General features: G+C 38.0%; 1 protein-coding gene across 1 annotated transcript; it reads left to right on the plus strand.

Annotated features, from left to right (window-relative positions):
* Positions 1-395: 395 nt before the first annotated feature.
* On the plus strand, positions 396-27,450 carry TM9SF2 (transmembrane 9 superfamily member 2). The gene is made up of 17 exons (XM_051627087.1): positions 396-556; positions 4,658-4,725; positions 5,832-5,925; positions 6,687-6,814; positions 10,510-10,639; positions 12,232-12,356; positions 13,236-13,347; positions 15,677-15,756; positions 15,853-15,961; positions 16,085-16,217; positions 16,455-16,574; positions 18,717-18,774; positions 19,430-19,589; positions 20,752-20,903; positions 21,930-22,041; positions 22,638-22,809; positions 26,773-27,450. Exons 1-17 carry the CDS (start codon positions 422-424, stop codon positions 26,838-26,840), a joined length of 1,956 nt encoding a protein of 651 aa, XP_051483047.1. The 5' UTR covers positions 396-421; the 3' UTR covers positions 26,841-27,450.

The raw sequence follows: 27,450 nt of genomic DNA on the forward strand, positions 1-27,450 counted from the left end.
GGAAGGAGAGAGGGAGGGAACGGAGGGGGAAGAAGTGGAAGGAAGGGAGGGGAGGAGGAAGGGAGGGAGGATGGAAGGGAGGGAGGGAGGCAGAGGCCCGGGCCCCGCCACCTCCCCGCGCCGCCGCCGGGCTCCGCGCTGCCATGGCAACCGGGGCGCTACCCCGGAAGCGAACGCGCGGGGCCCCGCCCCGCCCCCCTCCCATCGCGCGCGCGCAGGGGGGGCCCCGCCCCCTCCCGCCCGTCAGGCGGCCCGCGCGGGCTGACGTGTCGCGCGCGCGAGAAGCCGGAAGCGGCGGCCGTCGGGGCGAGGGGAGACGGAGCCGCCGCCGCCGCCGGGACCCCCGCCCGGCCCTCCCGCCGCCCCGCCCCGCCCGGCCCGGCCTGTCCCGCCCCGACCCGCCCCGCCCGGCCCGCCCGCCATGGCCCTGCGGCGGCTTCTCCTCGTCGCCGCGGCGCTGGCGGCCGCCGCGCTTCCCCCCGCCGCCGCCTTCTACCTGCCGGGCCTGGCGCCCGTCAACTTCTGCGAGGCCGGCAAGGAGAACCCCGAGTGCAGGGTGAGCCCGAGGGGCCCGGCCCGGCCCGGCCCGGCGCGCCGGCAGCAGGCCTGGGCGGGCCGCGGGACCCGGGCCGCGGGTCTGTGGGGATGGGGGGGGTGTGAGGGCGGGGGTTTGGTTGTTTTCCCGGGGGGTTTGTAGCTGCCGCGTCGGAGCGCGCGGAGCGTCCCCGGGGGGTTTTGCTGAAGGGGCTCGGGGTGTGTTCGGGCTCCCGCTGGCGTGGCCGGCGGCGAAGCGCCCGCCGTCCCTCCCCGCGAAGGGGAGAGGTGCCCGCTGGTCTCCTGAGCCGGGGTCACGCTGCGGGAGCGGGAAGCCCTGGCCGCCTCGCTCTCGGGCCTCTCTCTTTCACTGCGCGCTGGGAAGCTGCGGGAAGTCGGGATGGCAGCGACAGGCCGTGCCGGGGTGTGTGAGTCCGGGCAGGAGCAAGCAGCTGATGGCTGCAAGCAGCTACGAAATCAAGGCAGGCGTGCAGTGACGCTCCTTGCTGTCTCTTCCTGCCTGCACGAATCTGAAGTGGGGGGGGGGCTTCTAGTCCCCAGAGTCTCAAATGAAGGTTAAATGCCTGCGTAAGTGAGAAGCACATTTCACATAACCAAGTTACTTGTAAGCATGCTGGCTGGCAGGGTGTCTGTACTTAGGATAGCCTTTGCTACTCTGAGTGAGCTTTACAAGTTGTTTCTTGCTGCAGTGTTGGAAATTGCTCCAGACCGTGCTTTCAGACTTGAATGAGAAAGCTCAAGTCCAGTTGCTTTTCTTTGTCTTCCTGCTGCTGAAAGTGGCTCTCGCACTATCTTATCTCTTGGCTTCTGTATGAGGTGAAACACTAGTCCGTGACTCTTCAGAATAAGAGTCCATTCAAACTGTATGCTTTGGGTGAATACCTTGCATTGACTTCATTGTAGAATCAGAATCATTTTGGTTGGAAAACACCTGTAAGGTCGTCATATCCAACCATTAACCTTGCACACTGCCAAGTGCACCACTGAACCATGTCCCTAAGTACCACATCTACACACCTTTTAAATACCTCCAGGGGTTATGAATTCATCACTTCCCTGGGCAGCCTGTTCCAGTGCCTGAGAACCCTCTCAGTGAAGAAATTTTTCTTAGTATCCAATCTAAGCCTCCTCTGGCACATTTGCTGTCATGAATCAGCAGGTAATATGCAAAACATGTTGTTATAAAGTATTTTCCCTTAAGTATATTGTTCCGTTCAGACCAGCCAAATCTTGCACCTAATGCATAACTGTGTGGATTTTTTTCACTTTTGTTTCTGTACTGCTTCTGTTGCAATAGTAAATTATTATGTGGACATTCTTTTATAGGATCATAGAAATGGGTGTTTGGAAGTGACCTTAGGAGGTCACATAGTCCAGCCTCGTGCTTGAAGCACAACTGTTGCCTAGACTAGATCAGCTCGGCTCTACCTTTGTTTAAGCAAGCCTTGAAAACATCCAAGCATGGACCATCCATCACCTCCCTGCGTGACCTGTTACAGTACTGTACTACCTTCTTAAGGAACTTCTTTTCTTCAAGTACAGGCTGACTTTCATGCTGCAGTTTGCAGTTTTTTTCACAGTATCTGTGAAAAAAACATTTACAGATTTGCATGATTCCTGTTTTAAGCTAGGATTGTGGCTGAAATACTTTTTTTTTTTTTTTTTAATCAAGTAAACCAGGTTGGCTACTGTCTTTTGTAACCAACCTGAGACATTTATGGGGTGATCCTTCTCAGATGTCTCTGTTTTTTTTCCCCTTATATAATGTGTACAAAACATTTTTTTCCTTATCTTAAGAATTTATTATTTTGTAAAAGTGAAATGAGATGCTTAGGTAGTATAAATCTACCACCACTGGGTAGTTGAACGTTTCAGGATAACCTCAGCAGGTGTATTACTGCAAGAATCTCTTTCTGCAATTAGCCACCTCTTGTATTCCTCTGCCTCATGCCAGCCACTTTATGTACTGAGGCAAAGCATATGGAGAAGTCTAACTCACTCTTCACATCTAATTCTCTCCATGTAGTTTGCAACTGAATGTGGTCTGGTGAGGAGAGACAGTATGTGATCAGATAATGGCTATATGATAATATTTATGTGAGTGGGTAAAACTAAGCTTCCCTGGACAACGTTAGTTTTTTAATATGTTCTTGTGGAGTTTTTTGGTTGTCACAGTTGATTATGATGTAAGCAACAATACTGAATTTTCCACTGCCTTGAGAATTTAGATGCACAGACCAGATCTCTGGTGATACTTGTCTGTTATAACCTCTGTGGACCTCCCATCCTCTGTTTGGTGAGATGGAATGGGATGTATTTAGTGGGACATGTAGCTAGCAGCACAGGAATGATGCGACTTTTAACTTTCCTGCTTCCTCCAAACTACCTGCAAATCTGCTTGGACAAACTCAGTTTGGCTACTTTTTCTGTTTCTGGCTTGAGTGCCATCAGAAATTTAGTGTGATCTGTGCAGACTTAAATAGTAACTCTTTAAGAATCCTTACTCAAAAAAAATACTGATGGCTCCAAAGGGGATTTGCAGTTCTATGGGAAATTGTTTACTTTTTATGGAAAATTTGAGCCTTCAGATAAAACTCCTTCTCCAATGAAAAACAGCTAATTTAAGGCTGTGGTTCTGCAACCAGTCTATTTCCTTACTGCTGGAAGTGAGAGATTTCATTCTTGTCTTTGGGCAACGTGTTCCTGTCCTCTGCGTTGTCCCGTCTGGATTACTTGTTAAAACCTTTTTTCAGCTTATGAACGTGGCCGGAAACTATCCAACTTTTTGCCAGACTGGTTTTTTTGTTGTGTTAGTGAGTTGGAGTGGCTTACAGGATTATGGCAAGTGTGCAGGTTTGCATAGTTTAGGGCACAGGTAGGAAGAGCAGGAAGGTGTGTCTTCACTTGTGAGTGACCTGCACAGCTCACAGCTGCCTGTCTCATGGAACTGCATCCTGACATGCACAGCTACTAGATGCCAGTAAAACAAAGTACCCAAGTGAAGTAGCTGAGGTAGAGATACATGTAAACAAGTAAATTTTTTTTTTTTTCCATAACTTCTTGGTTTGGTTACATTTGGGTGTATTTTTGTAGGGAGGAAAAGCTCTCCTGTTGGTCCATGGTGAGAAAATAGATGGCTTGCCGTTGAAAGGGAGAGGTTTTGGTCCTGAAAGCACTCACCTTCCTTTTGCTGTCTCCTGCTCTTGTCTGATTGCACAGTAAGACAGTTCAACTTGGTAGGCTGCTGAAAACTGCTCTTTCAGATTTATTTTGGTGTAAGTCTTTTTCTGGTTTAGCCAATTGAATTGGTTTAATGTGCAAGCAGATAACTGCCAAAACAGTGTAAGGTAAACAGTAGAAAGGTATTAGGACTGTGTGAGTAGAATAAGGGAAGAGAGTTTGAGACTAAGAGGAAAGACAGAGTTCTCCTTTTCCACAGCAGCAGGCAATCCCAACTGTAATTAATGTATGTAGACCTAACTAGTCTGAAACCGCAGCAGACTGAATTTTGCATTCTCACTCAAGAGTTACTGGTAGACTTCTATAAAAAAGTAAGTGTGGATATCCTTACCTTCTCTCTGAGAAGAGCTTCTGTTCCAACTTAAAATAGTGTATGAGTCTGAATACATTGTTTAAATACTCATAGTTAAATTTTCAGTTGCTACATGGATAAAATTGTGGAGCAGTTGAACTATGGGGAGAAGTACGGATCTCATCCATACTTCTATTCATGTTTTTTAAAGATTTTTATTGTGCAAAAGTTGTGGTGGTGACTACTGTGGCTCTAACTTGGTACGTTAAACTAAAGCACTGGCAACTGTGGTAATTGTATTATTCTTGTGCATGATTGCTTGCTGATGGTTACATTAGCCTTAAAGTGGTTTTGTCACGTGCTCACTATTTTTCTGACGGTTAGATAGCGTTTTACTTATGCTCTCAGTAGGTACAGTTCATTACACAAGATTCTACATTTCAAGATGTGTAATTACTCAAATCTTCTATTTTCAGTTATCCTGTCTCTTTCATATAAATTTATTTTCATATATCTGTCAGAGTTGAAGAAATGCTTTAATATAACTACCGCTTATCTCATCTCTTTCAGTCTGCAATCAAGCTGTTTGTGAACAGGCTTGACTCTGTAGAGTCTGTCCTTCCCTATGAATATACTGCGTAAGTATATTATACTGTTTATGTCATTTTAGTTGTCAGCTCTTCCAAAAAGATGCATTTAATTTATCTTGAAGTATTATCCACATCTTGGTACAGCAGTTTGCCAGTGAGAAATGCCTGTTTTGCTAATGTAAATTTACAAATACAGAATTTTCAGCCAATAGATGGATGCATACTTTGCTTCCTTCTTCTCAGTAGTCCTTGCTTGTACCTTAAAACTAGTGCATGGACTCAAAGGCCCTCATGTAGGTCAAATCACTGCTTTAGAGTAAATCAAGGTTAAAGTGTGTGTGTGTGTATAATATTTACTCTTCTGCCGTTGGTTGTCATTTTATAGATCAAAGTATTACTGCTGTCTTCAGTAGCCTATAGCCAGATGAGTTAAAGTGGTAATGAGGTGTGAACTTCACATCAATTTTCTTAATGAGGTGTTAAATGTTTTCTTGGCACACTGCATAAGAGTCCACAACATTTATCAGTGCCTGGTACAGCTATGTAAAGTTGTTACTTCAAAGAATATTTTGACTGTTAATACTGAAGAGGTTAAGCACTAGTTCTGTCTACAGTTTAATGAACACAAATGTGATATACTTAGGCTGCAGAAACTTGGAGGATGTGATGTTAAATGTGTTGGTGAATAAAACTGCAATAATCTGTTTATTGAATGGTGCTTGTTTTAAAGGAGCTGTCTGTATATATATGTGTGTATTTTTATTTTTTTATTATTATTCTTCACCACCCAAGAATCTGTCCTGCTTGCTTTTCTTTCAGAATTGTCATGAAACTATGTGACGGTTTCTTGGCTAAAATCCTTGTTCGAATAGGAAACTTCTAATTACTGAAGGAAACTTTTATGCTACTATGCTTAATATAAACTGAGTTCTGAAATAGCTGATGAAGATATTCGATTATTGGGTTGGTTTTGTTTTATTAAAAATGAGGCAGTGATTTTCACACTTGCTCTGCAGGATCAAGGAAGAAACTTGTCTACAGGGAAAGCTGTATAGTTTCTTGTGATGAAGGTGTTGATTTGGGAGTACTATTTGAGATCTAATATTTGCAGCTGGGACTATTTTATTAACTTTTGTGTCTTTTCTCTAATTCAGGTTTGATTTTTGTCAAGCGGAAGGAAAGACGCGTCCCTCTGAAAACCTTGGCCAAGTATTGTTTGGAGAGAGGATAGAACCGTCTCCTTACATGGTTTGTTCTCTGACAAGGGGTGTTCAGCAATACGAATGTTCAAATGTAACAAAAGGAGCTCAGAATCTTGAATGCCCTCTTCACAAGGGCTTTCTCTCAGAAGAGCTTCAAAATCTGAAATTCCACATAATACAAATCTGTCAATTTAACCTAATTGTAACTGTGCACTTTACATCATGAAGCTGTAGCCTGAAATGTTGCAGAGGTTGTCTTCTCCCTGGAACATGCTAAAACCTGATTCTTGCTCCTCACCTGTCCCTTGAGGGCAAATTGAGTACTGTGATTTCTTGGAACCAGATCTGAAAATACTTCATGCAGCTGTAAAATGGAAGAAGTAGAAGTGATGTTAGCCAGCTTGCCTTTATGGTGACTGAAGCTCTCGCCTCCTCTCCTACATGTGGTAGGAGAGGAAGTTATCAATTGAATCTGCCTGGGACAACATTGTGGCTGTGAGGTCAAATGACTTGTGTGGTAAATCATTGCAGAAAACAGGATTTAACCAGTAACAAGGAGCTCTTAGTGTCGGGCCCCTACGACGAGCACAGGAGGGTTTTATAGTGCACACCAAGATAACCTCCTCTGGAGAATTATTGTATGTAGCCTTGGTAATTTGTTTGGTGTTTTTATTGTAATAGTACAGTACAATATAATACAATATAGTACAGTACAGTATAATTGCAAATGCATAGTGGTAACTTTTTAAGTACTGAAGTTACAGTTTGTTACAACCTTTTTGCTCATGTATCTTTAATTTTTCTTAGTTCACATTCAACAAGAAGGAGACATGTAAACCTGTTTGTACAAAAACATATGATACTACCAAACCAGAAGATAAACAGAAATTAGACTTTTTGAAAAAAAGTATGCTACTGAATTATCAACATCATTGGTAAGTTGATATAAAAATTTATAGATTGATTAGTCTAGTATGTTGGTGATAATTTAACTTAGTTTATCATTTTGTATTTGCAGGTTAATACAGATTGAACACTAGGTATTTGAAATAAATCTGTTCCCCTTCTGTTCTCGCAAAATATGTTATTTTGTTTGTTGTGTTCATAAAAAATTTTGTTCACTTTAAGGATAAGCACCAGATGTAATGGGAATGAGTCTTTTTCCAAACACAACGTTTTGTGTGTTTTTTGTGCTGCCTCTGTGCTTAGTGTAAAGTACTTCTGGTTTTTTTCACCTGTAAATTCAGAAGTTATTCCTGCCCTAGCTTGAGAAAAGCTTTAAGGGACTGTCATCCTATTTCTATGTTGTCTTTGTTTTCCTCAAGAGCCTTTGCACTCCTCTTCACATGTTGGGTTCAGGAGATAGGATCAACAGTTCTGAAAGAGTTCTATGCAAAGTTTGGTTCTCTTCTACAATTTGGAAGTCAAAGGTGGCCAGTGAAAATTAATTAATCAAATATTTTTTAAGAATGCATAAACACTTGGTACTTTCCTATTCTGAGCCTCTCTGTAACCATCTGAGTCATCTTGGAGCATGGTGGGGCTCTCTTTCTTTTGCATTGAAAATACCCAGCCACAGCATTGGTGTTTGTTTAGTGCTCAGTATGTTGATATGCTGTATTAACAATGGGATTTGAGTGCAAAGGTAGAAGGAACAACTTGGACATGAAGTTGTCAAGAGTTCCTGTGTCACATCTTTGCAAGTAATACATGAGCATAATTAACTGACGTTGCCCATATGATTCCACATACGTGCTCCCAACTTCATGGAAACCAATGTTTTGGTCTTCGTCTCATTAGATTTAAACTTCCCGGATATATTAGCAAAAATGCAGGTGAAATGTTGAATATTGCCACTGTCATTAAATGTTTTCCTGTACTGTCACATTCCATTTTTCCAGTTTTGAACCAGCCACCCATGCTGGAAGGGCAATGCATGCATTTTCTACTGTTCCTGGGAACTGATACGGGATATCCTTTTTTAGGGATAAACTATGGTGGCTCACTGATATAAATCTGTCTGGGAATCTCTCAAAAATTAGTGTAGTTGGAAGTTGATAGATTTGGTCTTTTTTTTTTTTTTTGCTAGGCCCACTGCCCTAAAACTTAAAAACCAGTGGCATGAAGAATCCCTGTTTATGTCTATATGACAATGATAGTCCTCCTCAGCCACAGCTTCACAAAGTGAAAGTGGCTGGATTTTGTGATGAATGATGCATGGTCCAGGAATATAGTATAGGCTGTGCTGTACAGGGATCAGCAAGGTAGCATACATGAGGATTTAATAGGGGTTTATTATCCAGCTTCAATTTATCATAACATTCCTGGGGAACACAGATGGTGCAAAGTACTTTTAAGGTTTTAAAAGTAACTTAATAAGATTAGGAGTTGACGTACTGAATTGGTCTCTACAGCTATACTGATACCTTGGTTGAGAATGTTCATCACCAGATGTTCTTGAGAGACATGTAAGAACACTTTTGTATAGCGTATTTGCCCCACATGAATAATCTCTTCAAGTCATTTTAAATTTGAATATTAACTGTGAAAAAGGATTTGCTTCTTAAACTATCAATTAGTTCCAGCATTGGAGCTTGAAGGCAGATCAGAATGTCTCTGCTGCAGAAGATGCAAGGGAAAGCCTTTACCCCAACTTAACTTATTAACTCAGGTTAATGCTTTACCTGTTTTTGATAATGGAATTAAAATACTAAAAAAAGCAAAAGGTATTGCTAGCATATATTATGGAGGTAAAATTCCAAATATGGTCCCAGTGTAATGAATCTGCATCTGGAATAGCTCCTAATTAGCAGCTTAATTGTACTCTTTAGTAGCACAGTGAAGTGAGTAATTTGGTTGATGCTGATGCTGCTTGCAACTGTGATAGTCTTTGGAATCTCCTGAGAACCTGGAGACTGTGTTTTTGGAAGGCCTGTCTTCACCTCTTCCACTGTGTCAATGTGAGCCAAGAACATTGCTGCTTATTTCTGCCTGGTAGCTAATAGAATCTCAGAATCACAGAATGGTTAAGGTTGGAAGGGATCTTGAAGATCACCTAGTTCCAACTCCCATCAGGTTACTCAAAGCCCCATCCAACCTGGCCTTGACCACTTTCAAGGAGGGGGCCTCTGCAGCTTCTCTGGGCAACCTGTTATGGTAGGAATGAGGGATGATGCAAGTCTCTGTCATCTGAACAAAGGCAGCACAATCTGCTGATGTGCTTTAAAAGTTAGAGCTACTTTAGAGACTGTTAGAATACATAATGGACTAAATATTGCTTTTTGTTGTTGTTGTCAGAAGTCATAATTCCTGTGTTTAATTAGGTATTTAACAATATCTATTGAGGTATTATCAAGTGTCTGTTAACATTTATATCCTAGTGGTTATAGTGATGAGACATGTAGTTGTAAAGGATATTCAGTGGTAGCTTGATAAGTTTTACCAAAATATGTGTGTTGTTAGCTTTCAGTGGGATGTCCTTTTTTGGTCTAGTGATGGACCAAAAGTGACAGTTGTCTCGTGTCAATGTGTGAAGTTTATGAATAAACCTTTAAAAACATATATTGGAGTAATTAATGTTGCCCTAAGGGCAGCTACTAATTTTTCATTCTTCTTTGCATGACTTTCCTTTGGGATTTATGATAAAGAAACGGGTTTGGGGTTTTTTAGTAGTGAGTTTTACAAAGGGGTAGGTCACCATGTTGGGTGTCTTTGTGTGTAGAAGTGTATTTTTGGTTTTGGCATTGGTACTGTTCGTAGCATGTTGGATACTGTTTGTATCTTACCATATCATTTTTCAGCAGCTTCTGTGGGGGTATGGGGTTCCTCCACAAATTTTTAATTGAAACTGAACTATAAACCTACTGGGCTCAGTATTATATAAATCTTGTGAGACGATAATATAAAATCAGCAGGTGGATGATGGAGAGAGGTTTATTAAGCAATGAATTTCCTAAATGTGTGGTGGCTTACAATTTTTTGCTCATGTAAATAATCTAGTTAAAATATTCCATACTCTTGGGAAACTGCAACGGAGGTAGATGCTCAGGAATACGCTTAAATAGAAAATTAATATTAAACTTGGAATTAGCTTTAGTGCAAAATAAAAGTTTAAAGACTGCCATGAAAAATATATTTTGCAATAGAAAGGCAATGAGAGAGATGGAGAATTAATAAAATATAGGGAAATTTGTTTATTTTTTGTTGTGCCTTAAACTTTAAACTGTCAAGTTCATTTTAGCTGGTTTAGTGGATGATTTTGGCTATTTCTAAAGACAAAATAATGAAATTGTTACGATTGTGGAGGGGGAGAGTTTTGTATAATTTGGCTGTATTTGTAAGGGGACTTTTCCAAGCCAACTTCTGAAGAAATAGATAGACTTTTAAAATATTTTTTTCTTAAAAAGACAAAGTTCCAGTTGAAGAGCTACATGCTTATATCTCTAGTGGAAATTGGATTTGCAATCAGTGTATTGCCATGCAATTCCACTGAAAGTAGTAGTATTCTTGTCATTAATCTTCCAATATGTATTGTAGCAAAGGTAGCAAAGTTAGATAATGTTAATCTGGTTTTGTTTCCGTGCCACTCTGTGTTTTTGAAGATTGTGAAATCTCACTGTGCCATTTACAGGATTGTGGACAACATGCCTGTGACTTGGTGTTATGATGTTGAAGATGGCCACAAGTTCTGCAATCCTGGTTTTCCTATTGGCTGTTACATTACAGAAGATGGCCGTCCAAAAGATGCCTGTGTTATTAACGTATGTTTATGCAATTATTTTTTAATATCCTCCTCTTACTAATTTAAAGACTGGCATTTCTCCTGTGTCGTGTTTCTATGGCAAGTCTTCACCTATCCTTGTTGCCTAACACTGGATAAGTGGTTTGATATCTCTGAGAGTACCACAATTTGTAAGCCTCATCTGAGCCCAAGAACTTTGTCTCTTCTGTTGCATAACCAAAGGGCTCTAAAGGTAGAAGAGATGAACATGTATAGCATTTAGTACATCTGCAGGATGAAGGAGAAGAAAACCCTGTCATCCTTCATTGCCTAAGAAGTCTAAATATTTGAAGGCTTGGACTTCACATTTTTGTGGGATAGTAGTGTTTTCATGGAAGTGGGTTTGCATAGACATGCTTGTACCTCTGCATGGAAATTAATACTTCTTCAACAATTGCTTTCCCTAAAGTTGTGTGTGCTAATGGAAGAAGGCAGAGTGTAAGATTTCTGAGTGAACAAAGCTTCTCCTGTGAGAGATGGATTAATTAGACTAACTGGTGGGGGTCCAGATAAATGTAAAACATTACAGAGATAAGAAAGCAACAGAAAGTCCAGATGTCTTTGGATTTCCACAGATCTCTTCCCATGGAGACGTCGCTGAGAACCTGGAATAGGGCTTTGGGTTTACCAAAATGATTGAGTTTACTTAATGGATCTTATCAAAGATGGCAGTTTAAGCAGTTTTTAATTTTGTTTCCTTGCCTCCATAATGAATTGGTTTCAGAGGTTCCATATGCATGGATGTATTTATGATCATATATGTATTCTGGCAATATTCTTTTAATCTTGTTTAAGTGCTTGTTTTTAATAAAAGGAAAATAACCTTTTGTCCTGGTTTGAGCTCAAACCAGGACAGCTTTGAAGGAGTAGCTCTAGGACTGTAGAAGAATGCTTTGTTTATACAACTTTTCTGATAGTCAGTGTACTTTGTAGAAAGGTGTGGGGGTAGAACCCTGAACAAGTACTAGTTGAACTGCGGTAGACATGATGCTCGTTATTTAAATCCTTCTGACTAAAGTCCCAGCTGATGTTTGCCTTCACCCAAGATTTTACATTCAGCATTCTTGGCTTCTGCTTGCAGTTCATCCCTGTTCATCTTTGGATTTAAATGTCAAGGTGGTTCTGTCACAGAGAGCAATTATTTGCATTGTTTGTCTTGGAAGGTTCTGTTTAATCTATGAAAAATATACACATTGTTTTAAAATAGCTGTTGTTTATGAAATGCTTCTGATATGAAAATTGTCATATAGTTATCTATTCAGTTTGCTACTTCAACTAAATAAAATGGAACATCTTCAGTTACTTAAATGTTTTAATAGATTTATAAATTATTTTTTTTTCTAGTTTTCAACTGTATGAAGACAGTTATTAACTCTTCTGGATTGACTTTTTAATGCAAGGTTTTAAAGCAAAGCCCTTACTGTCTTTCTTTTCCTAGAAACTCACATTCTTCTTGTAGAACTTCTTGACAGAAAAATTGTACACAGTCTAAAATCCTGTTATGTAAGCTTCTGCTTGAGGCTTTTAGATGTTATCTTTTTGATTGTTTAACATCATCTTTTATCATTGCAGTCAGAATTTCATGAAAAAGATACTTTTTATATCTTCAACCATGTTGACATAACAATATATTACCATGTCGTGGAAAATGAAGCTCTGGGAGCAAGACTAGTTGCTGCTAAACTTGAACCAAAAAGGTTAGTCATCAAACTTGTCATCAAACAGCGGTCCATCCCAAGATACTTGCTTTGATTTGTGGTGGACTTGTTGCTGGTCAGCAGTGTTTTCAGATGTGACCTGCAGATGTTACCTGAGATAGTATAGTAGAGGAGAGTCTCACATAATTTTGCTCTGAATTTGATAGAGCTTTGTGTACTGTTTCTTATTTGGGCCAAAAAAAGAGATAAGAAAAGATAAAGTAAAACCTGGAAGAGGTTTGTGTTCAGTGAAGCAACTTCCATTTCCCTTCTGGGGAACACTTTTCCTTGTGGCAGAATAGGCCACCAGTGCCTGATGCAGGAGTAGTTGGAGTGCAACATTTGATGTCTTCAGGAATCAGGATTTGACAGGAATGATTTTGTAGATACACTTGTCAGTTGTTCTGGTATCCATGTGGCTTTCACACAAGCAATGTCTGTTTTATTCTTTCTTAGCATCTTGTCTTATTTTAATTTCATATTCTTGCTGTAGCTGAGCTTGTTGCATTATTGGTCCAGCATCATGATGAAAGTACATTTTTCTGAGAGAAGTTAGTAATTCTGTTCTAACTTTTTGAGTGCTTTGGAAATTCTTAGTGGTCCTTAGAGTTCTTTACAGAGTTCTCTGCTTTACAGACTCTGCTCTCTATAGTTTTCTCCTTCAAAGCAACACCTTCTGTTTAAAAAGTCCAAGTATGAAAAAGTCCTGTGTTTATGATATTTCCTTATGAATTCTGAAATTTATGAGGCATAAAGAACAATTTTTATATTTAAGGGAAGAACCCTGGATGAAACTGATGCTTTTGTAAGATGAATGAATTCTCTCTTAAGAGTGTGGTCAGTGAAGCAGCTTTTATTCTGTGTTTTTTCTTTCTGCAGTTACAAGCATACTCATCCAGACAACCCTGATTGCTCAGGAGTACCTATGGATATAAGTAACAAGGCTAATGGAGAAATCAAAATTGCTTACACATACTCAGTTTCTTTCGAAGTGAGTACTAAGTTTTCTGTGCTAGTTGCCTCTAAAATCATGTATTAATACTCTGAATTATAAAGATGGGCAAATACTGCTATCTCAGAATACTAAATTTGGGGTTTTAAAACTTTATTTGGACTGGAAGGTCAGAAATGGTTTGGGATTTCACTGTACACTTTACAATTTTGCATACCACCCCACACCTTGAGTGTGAAATGCATTTATTTGTTTTAAAAGAATCACACTTTCTATGTTTACCTAGGTTGTCCGGTAGTTTATTTTTAAATCCAAGGTCTTAAATCTGAGAAATAGTGTGTTTCAGAAATTTACTCTTGTAGGTAAGTTGAAACTGATAGTTTTCTGCTCTCCTGCTGCAAAGGCTTTCTTCTCTCCAAGGTTTTCCTCCCATGGAAATCTGCAAAAGAACAGGAAGATGGTATGCTCTATGTCTCTGTTCTCTGTTTAAAAGCAGAGATGCAGTATGTCAGGCAACTGCAGGGAGCAGTGATATTTTAACATGTTTCGCTCTGGTGACAAGCAAGAGAGAGTTGGTTTTTTTAAAATGGAATTTGCTGAATAGTTTCCCTGTTAGTCTACAATCTCAAAATGCAAGTGACTCGCTTAAAAGAATGCTGATTATAACCGACTGGATTTCTTGACTCTTTGTGTATGAAATGAGGGGATAGCACACACATTTCAAGTGTGGGATTGTTCTGAATATGAAGGAGTCTTTTTTTTTAGTTGTTAATTGAAATATTGGTAATTAATAGGTTAAAAATAGCAATAAGGCTTTTTTTTTTAAGCTTGTTCTGATTGCAGTGTTAGTGGTAGGATCCTGCTGTAGGATTCAGTGCAACTGTGGTGAAATGGAGACTTTAAATTTAGTTGGAGAGCAGTATTAAGGTGCCACTGTTTTAAGAAGCATGCAGTAGGGCACTAGTCTCACAGTATCATTACATTGTCACAGTTTCTCAGGCATGAACCCCATTTATCTCTTATAAGCTGTTATAGCAGTGTTTGTAGAATTACCGTGGTAATTCTTTGCTGTAGCAATGTACTGGATTACATGGGAAAGTTCAAAATACAATGAATAGTATAAGAAAAGTATTCAGAAGGGATTATGTGACTCAATAATTATATTTTGAGAAATTAAATCAGTTATGATCCTGGAATTAATTTGTACACTGAAAAGCAGGTACTTCTGGAGACCAGTGTGAAGTTAAGAATAACCTTAGCTTCATGCAATTATATTGTTTCTCTTTAAAAAATGACACACCCAGCTGTGTGTGTTTTACTGTTCTGGTTACAATATTACATCACTTGGAGGCAGTCTTCTGAACTTCTATGGAGAGATCAAGTCATCTCAGAAAGACAGAAAAAAGGCAGTGTAGGTAGGGGGGGAAAATGCAGTTCTATCCTAGGATCATTGATAGTGGTTTAGAAACTTGTTGCTTGCTTTGAAACCTAGCTTTATTACCTGAGTGAACTAGGTATTTTACATTGGCTGTATTTTGTAACCCACTGTTTCTTACATTTTCAAAACTGACTACTGGAAAGCACTCTTGCTCTTATATGTAATAAATTACTGCAATACCATCATGTCAGAAAGACACCTAGCCATATTTATTAAATTATACTAGTTTTTAGGGTTTGTTTAATAGCAATCTTCAGGTTGATCAGCACTGTTTATTCCTTTTTACAAGTTTACTCTGCAAAATAAAACAAATGCTGTTTTGAAGTGTTTCTGATCAGTGAATATTCAGTCTGTGTAAGTATAATCCATTGAAATGCCTGAAGGAATAATTTGTTTCCCTCTGCTAACAGTGTAAGTTCTGTAGTATTGTCTCCCCATCTGTCTTGCAGTATAAACTGAATGTGACTGAATTGGTACTTGTTACTGAAATTAGGTTGTATGAAAGCAAAGGATAATTTGCATGGAGCACTATCTAGAAAATGGAATATTATGCTGAAGACTGTACAGCGGAGCTTAGTTTGTGGTGTTGACTTACATATGCTGAAATACTCATGTTATCTTATTATTCTGCTAGTAGTTGGAATTCCAGATTAATATAATTATTGAAGGGAAGAAGCACGAATTAATTTGCTAGACCTTTCTGTCTTACGAAGGCATGGGTGCCTGATACTATTCAGAAAATAATTTAGATTTTATGCTCAGATCTTACATTTGCTTTAGGTATCTATTATTACACTGCTTCTTTTAAGGCATACAACATGGGTTTTCCAATTTGTCATGAGATTTAAGATTGCTTTGTATGAGTATCAACTGGTAAATCTACAGGTTGGATACTAACTGTATCTGAAACTGATGTGTTTACTCTTTCAGGAAAAAAAGGAAATAAGGTGGGCATCAAGATGGGATTATATTTTGGAATCCATGCCTCACACTCATATTCAGTGGTTTAGGTGAGAAGAAAGTTTGCCTTAAAGTGTGCTGTAAGTGTTTACATTGCAATTTGAATGATTTATTTATTTGTTTGTTTGTTTTATTTTTACATCTAGTATTATGAATTCCTTGGTGATTGTCCTCTTTCTGTCTGGAATGGTAGCTATGATTATGTTGAGAACATTGCATAAAGACATTGCAAGATACAATCAGATGGATTCCACTGTAAGTATAAAATGTACCTCCTGAAATTTCTTTGGAATGTAATTTTTTCAGCCTAATGTATTTCTGTAACAGACTCTTTAAATGGCAAGCTACTGCATTAAAATAGGTGTATTTTCTTTACAGGAAGATGCTCAAGAAGAATTTGGCTGGAAACTGGTTCATGGTGATATTTTCAGGCCCCCAAGAAAAGGAATGCTGTTGTCCATTTTTCTAGGCTCTGGCACACAGATCTTAATAATGACTTTTGTTACTCTGTGTAAGTAATAAAGCTGGGAGGAGTTAGTTAAGTACAGATAATTTTTCACTGCTAATTATATGGTACTAATAAAAATCACAGTTTTTGTCTAGAAATTTCTTAAAAGTCTTAAGGTTAGAAACAGCTGAGCTGATATAGTAGTTCAACTTAGTATACACAGATTTTAAGATAACTGATGTACTGACTTAAAGTCAAATGTATAGTTACTTTCTGAAATTGTGCATCTCTTTTTCATAGTTTTTGCTTGCCTGGGATTCTTGTCACCTGCCAACAGGGGAGCTCTAATGACCTGTGCTGTAGTTCTGTGGGTACTGCTTGGAACTCCAGCCGGTTATGTTGCTGCCAGATTCTACAAATGTGAGTAAAAGTTATTTAAAATGACAAGGCTTAAGTTCATTAAAGTAAATTATCATCACAGAAATTATTTTTTAATTATTTTTTTCTGCAGTACTGTTTGTACTTTCCCTCAGGGTAAGATGGAGAAATGTACTTACCTTAACATCAGAAAACACATATAGAATACTGACATGATTACATTGGTTTTAATGTGCTCATTCCTAAAGTCCCTGAATTGTTCTTGACACTACACATCTATGGAATTCGGAAGTAAATTCCAATGTACTAGTACTAAGCTCATTACATTAGACAGTTCTGTTTCCTACAGTTGCAGGGGGCAGTGTTAACTTACATTTAGTTTTAGCCGTCGATGTTGCTTGCTAACATTGTAATGTTTTTTTCCCCTCAATCACAAACCTCTGTTCTTGCATGCCTGAGATTTGTCACCTCTTCTTAGCTGGTTCCCAGATCTCTGGGAGAATGGTGCTTATCAGACTGTGGCAGGGGTGCAGGGGGAAGGATTATTAAGTGTTCTGTAGTTGTAGGAATCACCCCAGTGGCAGCTGGATTCCTGACAGTAGTTGGTTGATACCGTTTTCCTTGACTGATCCCAGCTAGCTATTGCTTGAAGGCCTGCCTGCCAATCTCAAATGGTTTGCTAGTGTACCCTCTGGGTTATTTGGAGGCAAAACACACCATTCTGCATGCAGCTTGTTTTAACTACCTTACTCAAGGTAAAAGACTCTTTATGACTGAGTAAGCTGCATCTTTTGGACTATGTTAGTTCTGAACATACAGGGCTAAAGGAAGAAGTTTATTTCTCAACTTCAGCCTGGCAGTAGGCACTGGAGTTCTTTCTTCTGACCATATTGTAATTTTCATGTGGGGAGAGCAACTGGGGAAAGAGGGTTTGTATTTGTAGGGAGTTTTTCCTCGGTGATAAAGATGTGATGGTGGACTACTCCTTTTCCTAATCTTCAAGCCAATTAGACTTAAATGGAAGGCAACCTTAGGACTAAAAACATAATTGAGGACAAATTATTCCATATATCATACTGTATATTATGTGTTTTGAAGGCTATTTTTAAGCATATCAATAGTAAATCCTCTGTATTTGGTGCAGATGAAGCCAATAATAATTGCTTCATATTATACTTATTGGGAATAATTTAGCTGATACTGGAATATTGTGTTTAACTAGTAAGACAGTGAGTGACTGATCCATTAGACATTCTTGTTATAACATGAGGTGGTCCATACCCTGTATACAGCATGTAAACATGAAAGTGTATACAAATAATGTGAGACCTAAACCAAAGTGCAGCTGAAATTTATATCCAGTTTTAAGTGTTGGTCTTTTTAAAATGCTACATTTTAGAAGTGCAACCTGAGTTGAAATTAAATGGTTAATCTTAATAACTGGTGCCGTGTTCTACCAAGATTTCATGAAGAAGTAGAAACTTAATTAAAGTCACTTTAGCCATAATCACTCCTGACTCTTGAAGTAAAGAAGCTTGTCATTATGGCAGTGCTCAGATGAAATTGTCAGCTTCACTGTATTCCAGCAGGATATTTTAATTTGAAGGTATGCTGATGAATTTTTATCAGGGTAGTGCAAATTCATAAAGATTTTCTTAATAAAGCTATCTTTGGTCTTTTGGTATCACCACTGATTAACGCTGTTAGGACTTGAGAACATCACTACTTCCTGTAAGCGTGTTAGTCCTCTGACTTTCTTGTAAGATTGGTAGACAAGAATTATTTCAAGAAAGCTGTTAAGCTTGCTTTTCACATATTTGTGTATTTCTTTCCTACTGAAAACTGCAGTCAAATGCTAGAAAGCTTAAACTTCTCAACCTTAAAGATTTAAAAATATTTCAAATACACTTTCTCCTTTTAGCAGATAAAGTGGTCAGAGACCCAGTTTAGTTGCATGCTTTTCCTGAGCCTGGTCTGAGGCTTTTTGCTGCTTTGAAGCTCTATGATTAAGCACTATGATGAGGAAATTCAGTTTTTATTACTGAATATTTACTGTTTTAAACTTGGGTATGATAGTGCATTATTTGAGTATTTGCAAGCCAAGTATAACAGGCAAATGGACTAGAAAACTAGTAGTTGTGAGCTTAATGCATGATTTGATGACTGTCAAATGTTTTTATACAGCATTTGGAGGTGAGAAATGGAAAGCAAATGTGCTGCTGACATCATTCCTTTGTCCTGGGTAAGTTGAGAATATTACCATGATTAAAAGACTTAAATTGCTTCTCTGACATGCATAGCTAATTTTTAAGTTTCAGCTATATAAGTAAATCTTACTAGAGTGTCCCTTTATTATAGAAGCTGCAGGAATATCGTGGTGCTTTTGACTAGGATGAGTGTTAATGGCATATCATCCTTAGGTATTTGTTTCAGTAAGCATTTGTTTAGTATCACCACATTAAAAGGTTGATTAAAAAAGAGCATCATGATAGTAGTAAGTTTTAGACAGGCACACTGTTTTATAGTTTGTGGGTTTTTTTACTTTCTAGGCTGTTTCTCTGTCCACACTGTAGTTGGTCTTATATAGTGTATATACTGTATAACTACTGTGATATTTTTTTCTACTTAGTCACAGCAAGCAGTCTTACCCTGAAGTGTAGTTAAGACAAGCATATATTTGAAATTACTTAGTTGGAATGTCAGCTCCTGCTGGAGTTCAGTCCCACTAGATTAACAAAGAATTGCTTGTTTGACTTCTTCGTTTTGATACTTAATGTGTATTATTAGGTTATAACAGAGATTTACACTAAAATCTTCATACAGTGCTATTGTTTTGTTAACATTGTTGAATATTAAGGAGTATTTCTGTGCTTTTAAGTGTGTTATGTATTTTTCAGAATTGTATTTGCAGATTTTTTTATCATGAACCTCATCCTCTGGGGAGAAGGCTCTTCAGCAGCTATTCCATTTGGTACTCTGGTTGCTATTTTGGCACTCTGGTTTTGTGTGTCTGTACCACTGACGTTTATTGGTGCCTATTTTGGTTTTAAGAAAAATGTAAGTGTTTTTGAGAAACTGTTTTTTAAGTGTGTGTATGCCCAGATATACACACATATGTAGACTGTATAGGCTATGTGTAGACTGTATAGACTATGACTGAGGTAGCACCTACAGTAGTTGCATTATCAGCTTCAGTTCTGTTCAGTTATTTAGAGCTGCGTTAAAGATCTGATCTTGGGATTCCAAGACTTTGATAGTCAGTTGGTTGTTGGTGGTGATACTTCTCCACAATGGTTAGGGTTATCACTGTGTTTAATTGAGTGAATGCTCCACATAAAGCAGTGATTTGGACCTTTTTTTTTTTTAAATTAGAATCTCTTTCATTGCTAGAAAGAGTTGACCCAGTCAAGTGTATGGGAAACAAATGTATGCGTTTCTGGTTTTCCTCCATGTTTTTTGTTTCTGTGCATCTTCTACACTGGGATATTTTTGGATCAGTTGCTAGAATTCTTCTGAAATCTCTTTGCATAAGTGTTCTGTAAATGGTGATCACCGCTTGCGAGAAATTAATGGAGATTTATTCCTAAACTGATGAATTTTACTTATTTCTGTGAGGGCTTTTTATGACACCAGTGGCCAAACCTTCTTAAATAACGAAATCTGTTCTTTTTGCTTAAAAAGTAGTTGGTTTACTGTGCCCCAGAAAAGATCTGTAAGTTCAGATATTTCTGTTTTTTCCTGTGTAGAAAGCCAGAGCTCTCTGGAGCTCTCATGGAATACCTGAAATACCTACAGAGAATACGTAAATATCTTAGAAGGCACTTTTAAAGTTGATTGCAATTATCCCATTTTTCTTAACTAAAATTCAGGGTTTTTTTCTGTTAACCATGTTGAAATTCCAGTACCACCCAGAAAACAAGAGTCTGCATCACCACTACTCCCCAGCTGAAAAGTGAGAAGTCAGCTCAGGCTCTGTGGCAGGTCACAGATAGGTAATCATAAAAAGGGAAATCCAAAATAGTCTCTTGATATGTTTTTGGTAAGAATTATCTTTTAGTTGTTTGCCTAGCAAATGTTGGTAGCTAGGCTGGTAGCTAAAACAGATGTAGCAGCAGCTAAGTATGCACATGCTCAAAGCAAATAGTAGACTTTTGCCACCACTCATGTCAAAAAAAGAAATAAAGTAATTTATTTAATAATTTCTTGTTTTTATTTAAAGGCTATCGAACACCCTGTTCGCACAAATCAAATTCCTCGTCAGATTCCTGAGCAATCCTTCTATACAAAGCCATTACCTGGCATTATCATGGGAGGGATTCTGCCTTTTGGCTGTATCTTTATACAGTTGTTCTTTATTCTCAATAGTATTTGGTAAGTTAACCACAATGTATTTGAATTTTCTCTATCATATCTGGTAATTTCTTTGTGAAAGTTTTTCTTCAAGATGCTTTAACTGATTGTGTTGAAATAGGGTTACCAGAATGCTGGTTCCATGAAAATTGAAATGTTACCATATTTTTAACACTTTGTGCTTTAGAAAATACTCAGTGCCTGTTTTAATTGTCAAGGTGTGTAGAGAAGTGGCTGTGATATGCTTAGCAATTTACAGCTGACCTACAATATTCCAATAGCTATTTTTCTCACGCTACTCCTCTGATTTCACATGGAAGTGGCTCTGAAGCTGACATATGGCATGTAACTTGAAAGTAGTAAGTATATTAACATTGACTTTAGGGTTGTTTTTTTTAGTTGTTGTTGACTAGAAAAGTATTACTACCTAGGGAGAAAAGAAGAATCAAGAACAAATTTTGTGTAATCTTTATAAAGGCACCAGTTAGTAATTCTTTTCAAAAATAAAACACCAAAGACTAGTCCAGTATAAGTGAATTCTTACATGATCTCATAGCACACTGACAAACTAATCTACTGTGAGGGATTTGTCTTCCTTCTGGCACAATTTAGTTATTGGATCTTGTTAAACTGTTTCTGAACCTTGAATAGGTGCCTCTTCCCAATGGAGAGAGCTACAGCATTTGTCGTTTCTTGTTACTTTGCAGCTCTGCTCCTTTGATTGAAATGTGAGGTGAAATCCAAGTTCTGCTGAAGCCAGTGGAAGAGGTCACACTGATTTCACTGGAACTGTAATTTCACTCATTATGTCTAAGCAGTTCTTCCCCCAAAATCCCAACCAGGTGCATGCTTTGGGCTTGCTTTCTCACTGTTTACAGGCTGAGGCTGCTATTCTTCAGGTAGAAAATGAGTCAATTATATGGGCACACAGCTGAGAGTACCTCAATAGGAAGGGGAATACCGAAGATGAAGGTGAATTACTGCATATGAATATTACCACAGTGTCCACTTCAATTTTTTTATTTTTTTTTTAACTCCCTTTTGTAGGTCTCACCAGATGTATTACATGTTTGGCTTCCTGTTTCTGGTATTCATTATTTTGGTTATTACATGTTCTGAGGCTACAATATTGCTCTGCTACTTCCATCTATGTGCAGAGGTAAGAATATTCTTTGGTATTCATACTTGATGCTGTTTTAAGACTGCTTCCAATTTTAAGGCTTTTATAGTTGAAAAAAAGTATTCCAGAATTCATCATAAACATGATATGTGCTAAAACTGTGTCTTTAAGAAGTGAAGCAGGCTGCTTCAGCAAAACTGGTAAGAAATAATAAAACAGTGCACTGAGTATTGCTAATTCAGATACCTCATCTTTAGATTTTATCTCCCTGTTTTCCGAAGACACTAAATTAATCCATTAACTTTGTTTAATCAAAGTGCATTTTGGACTTGCCTGAGCTTGGGGGGTTGGGAACGTATCTCTGGCTGGCAATAGTAGGGTCTGGCTTATTTGGGTTTTTAGGTTTTTGCCTGTTTGATATTGATATTTAGGTTCCTTGTCTCCAGTTGTGAGTGGTGTAGTTAAAACAGTATTGATTAGATACAGTTCTTTTTGCTGTAGATAAAAGCTATAAAAACATACCTTTGGATAAAGTGATAATAGATAAAGTAGCTCTGCATTTAGTAATTGGGTCAGTGTTTTAGAGCTATATGGAATATTACTCACATACATTCTTTTTCCTCCTTTCCTTCTAGGACTATCACTGGCAGTGGCGTTCATTTCTCACCAGTGGTTTCACTGCAGTTTATTTCCTAATATATGCAATACATTATTTTTTTTCTAAACTACAAATCACAGGAACGGCTAGCACCATTTTATATTTTGGTTATACCATGATTATGGTTTTGATCTTCTTCCTTTTCACAGGTAAGTATACTGAACCTTATTTTTAAATCTTGAGTCTACCTTTAGCTTTGCGCAGTAGAATTCTTTGCAAAACTTACCTTGATACAGGATTGTAAATGTTTGTATGTGTTAGATTTTTTTCCAGGTAGTTGTGTAGCATTTTGCAACTCTGTGATCACAAATTTTAGTGAAGGAGATTAAGTGAGGATGAGGCAAAACTACTGCTAGTTTGAGATACAGGCTATAATCTTCAAATATGACAGCTTTAAATATGATAAATACTTCTCCACATTTAATTCCTATGTAAGTCACATGGCATACTGAGGTTTTTAATTACTTTTCTTTAGAGAAACACTTCACACACAATCTAATACACAGTTAGGGTATTAGGAAATAAATAATAAATTAGGGAAATAATTGCAGCTCTTGTAGAATAGGAGGAAGGGAGAGAAGAGTAAAAGTTGACAGGAAATACTACTTTCATTTGCTCTCTTCTGGAATTTCTTTACTTTTTTTTCCCCTCAATTGCATCAAGGTAGCATGGGAAGCAGACAGACTTTCTTAACCATTTTTTAATGCAGTCTTGTCAGAAGCTTGTGACCTTTGTGAGCTTTTGGAAAAGCACCTGTCTTAGGTGCTGCATTTCAGTCTTCTCTTCAGTAAGTGACATGAGGTCACAAAATCTTTCTTTGTCATCTTCAGCACTAAGAAGGAATCTTCAGTCAGACACACATGTCCCTTGTTCAGGGTGGAAGAATGGTGGTGAAAAAGCAAGAAGTCTCCTTGTGCAAGAAGGCAACAGCTTCCAAGTCTTCAAAAATCTTAAAAATACTAAATTCTTGTCCAGCAGAATGTAATCTGGCTCTGTGGACTTTGCCCAGCAGAAACTGTTTTGAACTGATTGATGCTGAAAATAATTTCAAGCTCCACGATTATGATGAAGTTTAATGATTTCTCAGGGTTTCATACATGTTTATGCCTACAGCTATACAGGCTACATTTGGAGGCCTCCTTAAACACAAATGGCCTATCATTGGAGCTTTTAATACAGATCTCCCTATTAGTAGACTTCTCATTTCCACTTAACATAAGACAACCAAAAAAAAAACCTAGTGGGAAAAGAACTGACATTTGAGAACGGTGTTAATTTTAAGTGTAATGAAATACTAATTTCAAAGACACTGCCACTTCAGCTTAGGAAATACTGAAGCTGTTTTTGCACCATGACTGAATGCAGATGTTGATGAACAGGAGAAAGAGCCTGCAAGGAGTTTCTTGGGTCATTGCCTGTTAAAAGGAGGGAATGGAACTTTAATACCTTATATAATCTCTCTGAAAATTGATCAAGCTGTGTTCCAAAAATGGTTAGTTTTCTCTTCTGTCCTTTTTAAGTCAGTCTAATGTGTTTTGGCATCGCTTGCGGATATTTTGTAATTTACACATCGTCTTTCCTTTTATTTATATTTTGTGTACTGGTCAGCAAGTCATTCTGAATGTGCAGATAGGAGATTCTGCCTCCCTTTCTCACCCTATCTTATTTCTCACCCTACCTTTCTCTTAACTTTTCTTTTCCATCTGAGTTTACTAATTATTCTCATGGAACTAAAGAATTTAGGAATGCATGGTTGTTCAGCTAGAAATGAATGTGTACTGCTGTACATAGATCAATTTTAAATGCAGTGTGAAATTACAAAGTAGCATGAAAAATAATTAGACCTTACGTAAGTGTAAGGTCAGTTAATTTGGTTTCACTAGCTTTTCTAACAGATACTCAGTGCGTCTGCTATTAATATTAAGAGTTCTGGCCAGAACAGCTGTTCAGCCTGTTTACTTTGGGTGCATGCAGTAATTCTGTAGTGCACACATTCAAGATAATGGGAATTTACACTTCATTTTCTATGCTGAGGCTTGGCTTGACTAAGGTACCCATATAATTTCCATCTTTTGCCCTTATTCTTTCAAGTCAGTCACGTCACATGGCTTTGTCTAGAGGCATTAAGATGTGTCCAGTGCATCCCTCTTTTCCTTTGCTCACACATTCACTTTAAATTGACCAGTTGGCTGCGCAGCACCTACCAGCCAATTTGGAAAGTCCTTTTCAGGGTAGGTTCACAAGCATGAAAACAAGAGGTGGTTTACTCTCGGGCTCTTTCAGGTGCTTTCTCTGGTGCTCATTTGTATGTAACTGGGACACTGGAGATGTGAGTTATGCTGTGCAACTTTAACTGAGCTTTCAGAGTTTGTATGCCTTGGCTTTTTGAAAATTTCACTTGAAATTGGGGGAGAATACATGGGTAGTGAATCAAATGGCTAGAATTTTGAAACATCATATGAATAATGATTTTTTTAACCATTAGAGAGATGAAGTGCAAATTATTCTTTCTGCTTCTTAAGATTTAAGAATAATTTTGTTTTTCTTATGTTAATACACATTCAAAGACTAATATGTTCAGTTCTCTGAGATTTACTGAAGTGCTTTAAGCTAAGGTTTTACAGAAAAAGTTGAAGGCAATAAAGGGACAGGCAGTTCTTCTCCAGTTTCTTAAATGAAAAGCACATTAGCAATTTAGCAAAAACTGCTCCTAAAGGCAGCTGACTTCCTGTGTCAGGATGATAAAGGAGCTAAAAAGAGAAAATCATAATTGTTGTATCAAAACTGTTCTGCTGCTGCTTACTCATGTGTTAAAAATCATCAGGATCAGGAAGGGTTTTGATGGTGCCCTGCTGCTATGTCAGTGTAACACATGCTTCAGGCACTTGCATCCATGCTGCATTCCAGGTCATTGATCAGACTCAGCAGGCAAAATACTGGGAGCTACATGACAAATCTTTGATCCACAGCTGGGACCACCACTACGTATCATAGTCAATGAGTCAGTTAAACATCAGTAGTTTAGCAAGCATGAAGAAAAAAAACAACACTGTGGTATCATTCATGATTCCTTCAAGCTTGTACAGTGAATGAGTTAGCACACAACTTTAATTGTGCCTCTTACCAGATCTAATTTTTTTTTTTTTTTCTCTAAATAACTTACTTGGCTTTTGCATAAGCTAAGGCTATGATTTTGAAGGAGGTACTCGGGCAAAAATCAGATAATCTTAAGGGGTTTTTTCCTGTCATGGTTTTTGTGGGAAATGAAGATTGGTGTAACAAGTGTTCTGAGCTTGTGTTTTGAAGTAATCCAGTTAGATTAATAAAGCCCAACTGTATTAACTGCTTTGTATTCAAAAGAATATTTTAGTTAAAAACTTTGTTTCACAAAAAGAGGGGATGCAGCTATTTTTCTTCAGTGAAAGATTATAAGTTATCAGGGAAACAGTCTTCATCCTTACATATCAGTTCAAGTTTTCATATACCTTTTGACTGCTTTAAGTACTTCAGAAGCATTTATTTTTAAGGTATGTAACATATTTCAGTAGTAAGTACAAGTTGCATAGCACCTACGCTGTGGTTTGGAGTTTGTGTTAACTTGATTTACACAGTAATAAACGTAGTAGTCTAGTTTTTCCAAGACCTTGAAGTATAACAAAGAAATGTGAACTCCTTTAGATGCTGTCCATCTCATTGCTTTATTAAATATAATAATATTCTGACCAGCTGAGCAGATGAAGTAAAGCATGTGTGACTAGCCACCAAAGAAGGGTGAAAATGGAACAAAAGGAAGGAGCTGGACTGGTGAATAAGGAAACAACAAAGACCAAATATGTAGGAAGAGAAATCACCCAGAAACATCTTTAAATGAGTCTTCCATGTGAATCAGCTCTTTGATTGTGAAAGTAATGAAATACTTTACATAGTAGCTGATACCTGTAAAGACTGGGTATTGTCTGTAACTTCTCATTATCTGATCTGATGGATGTAATGAAGACTAAAGATAGAAGATTGCATATAATGATGTCTGAATTTATGAACTACAGATAGAAACCAGTTAGTTTTCCTAACATGTAAGATCTCTGTGTTGTTTTTTTTTCTTCCTTTTTTAGGGACAATTGGATTCTTTGCATGCTTTTGGTTTGTAACCAAAATATACAGCGTGGTGAAAGTTGACTGAAGAAACCAGTGTAAAGAATTAACACAGAAGGCAGTTAAACTTCTCTAACGTAACTTAAAGACCTGGTCCAGTTGATGAACTTGAGCTTTATCAGAAGTATTGGCTTCCTGTTCTTTGAGAATGATACTGAATATGCAGCTGCCCCAAACACTTCTTCCACTAACACGTTTGTATTGTGACTTAACAACCTGTTTTCATTCAGATCTTAGTGAAGATCAGAGTTAGGATATTTATGCGTTTGTAAATACAACTATACTTTAAAAGAAATGTCAAATTCTAATGGCAGAATAGACATGGCTGTACTACACAACTTAATGATACTTCTGATCGAGGTCCAACTGTAAATAAGTTTTTCTAGCTTATTAGGTGGGATGAATTATTTTTCTTTGAGGGAAATGAGAACTTTTTATTATGCTAACTTTGAAGGATGACTCTTAAGAAGTGTTGCTTTTAGTTTGGATGTGATTTTTATTTTTTACTGGTGTTATGTCCATAAATATTCTGATTTCTGTGACTTCATTAGTTCCAGTGTTCTTGGCCTTTTAAACTATGTGCCTCTTGAGTCCTTGACTTTATAAATTCATCATCTAATAAATATTGTAAAAATGTC

This window comes from Apus apus, chromosome 1 (genome assembly GCF_020740795.1).
Source record: "Apus apus isolate bApuApu2 chromosome 1, bApuApu2.pri.cur, whole genome shotgun sequence".
In the NCBI taxonomy this organism is placed as follows: Eukaryota; Metazoa; Chordata; class Aves; order Apodiformes; family Apodidae; genus Apus; species Apus apus.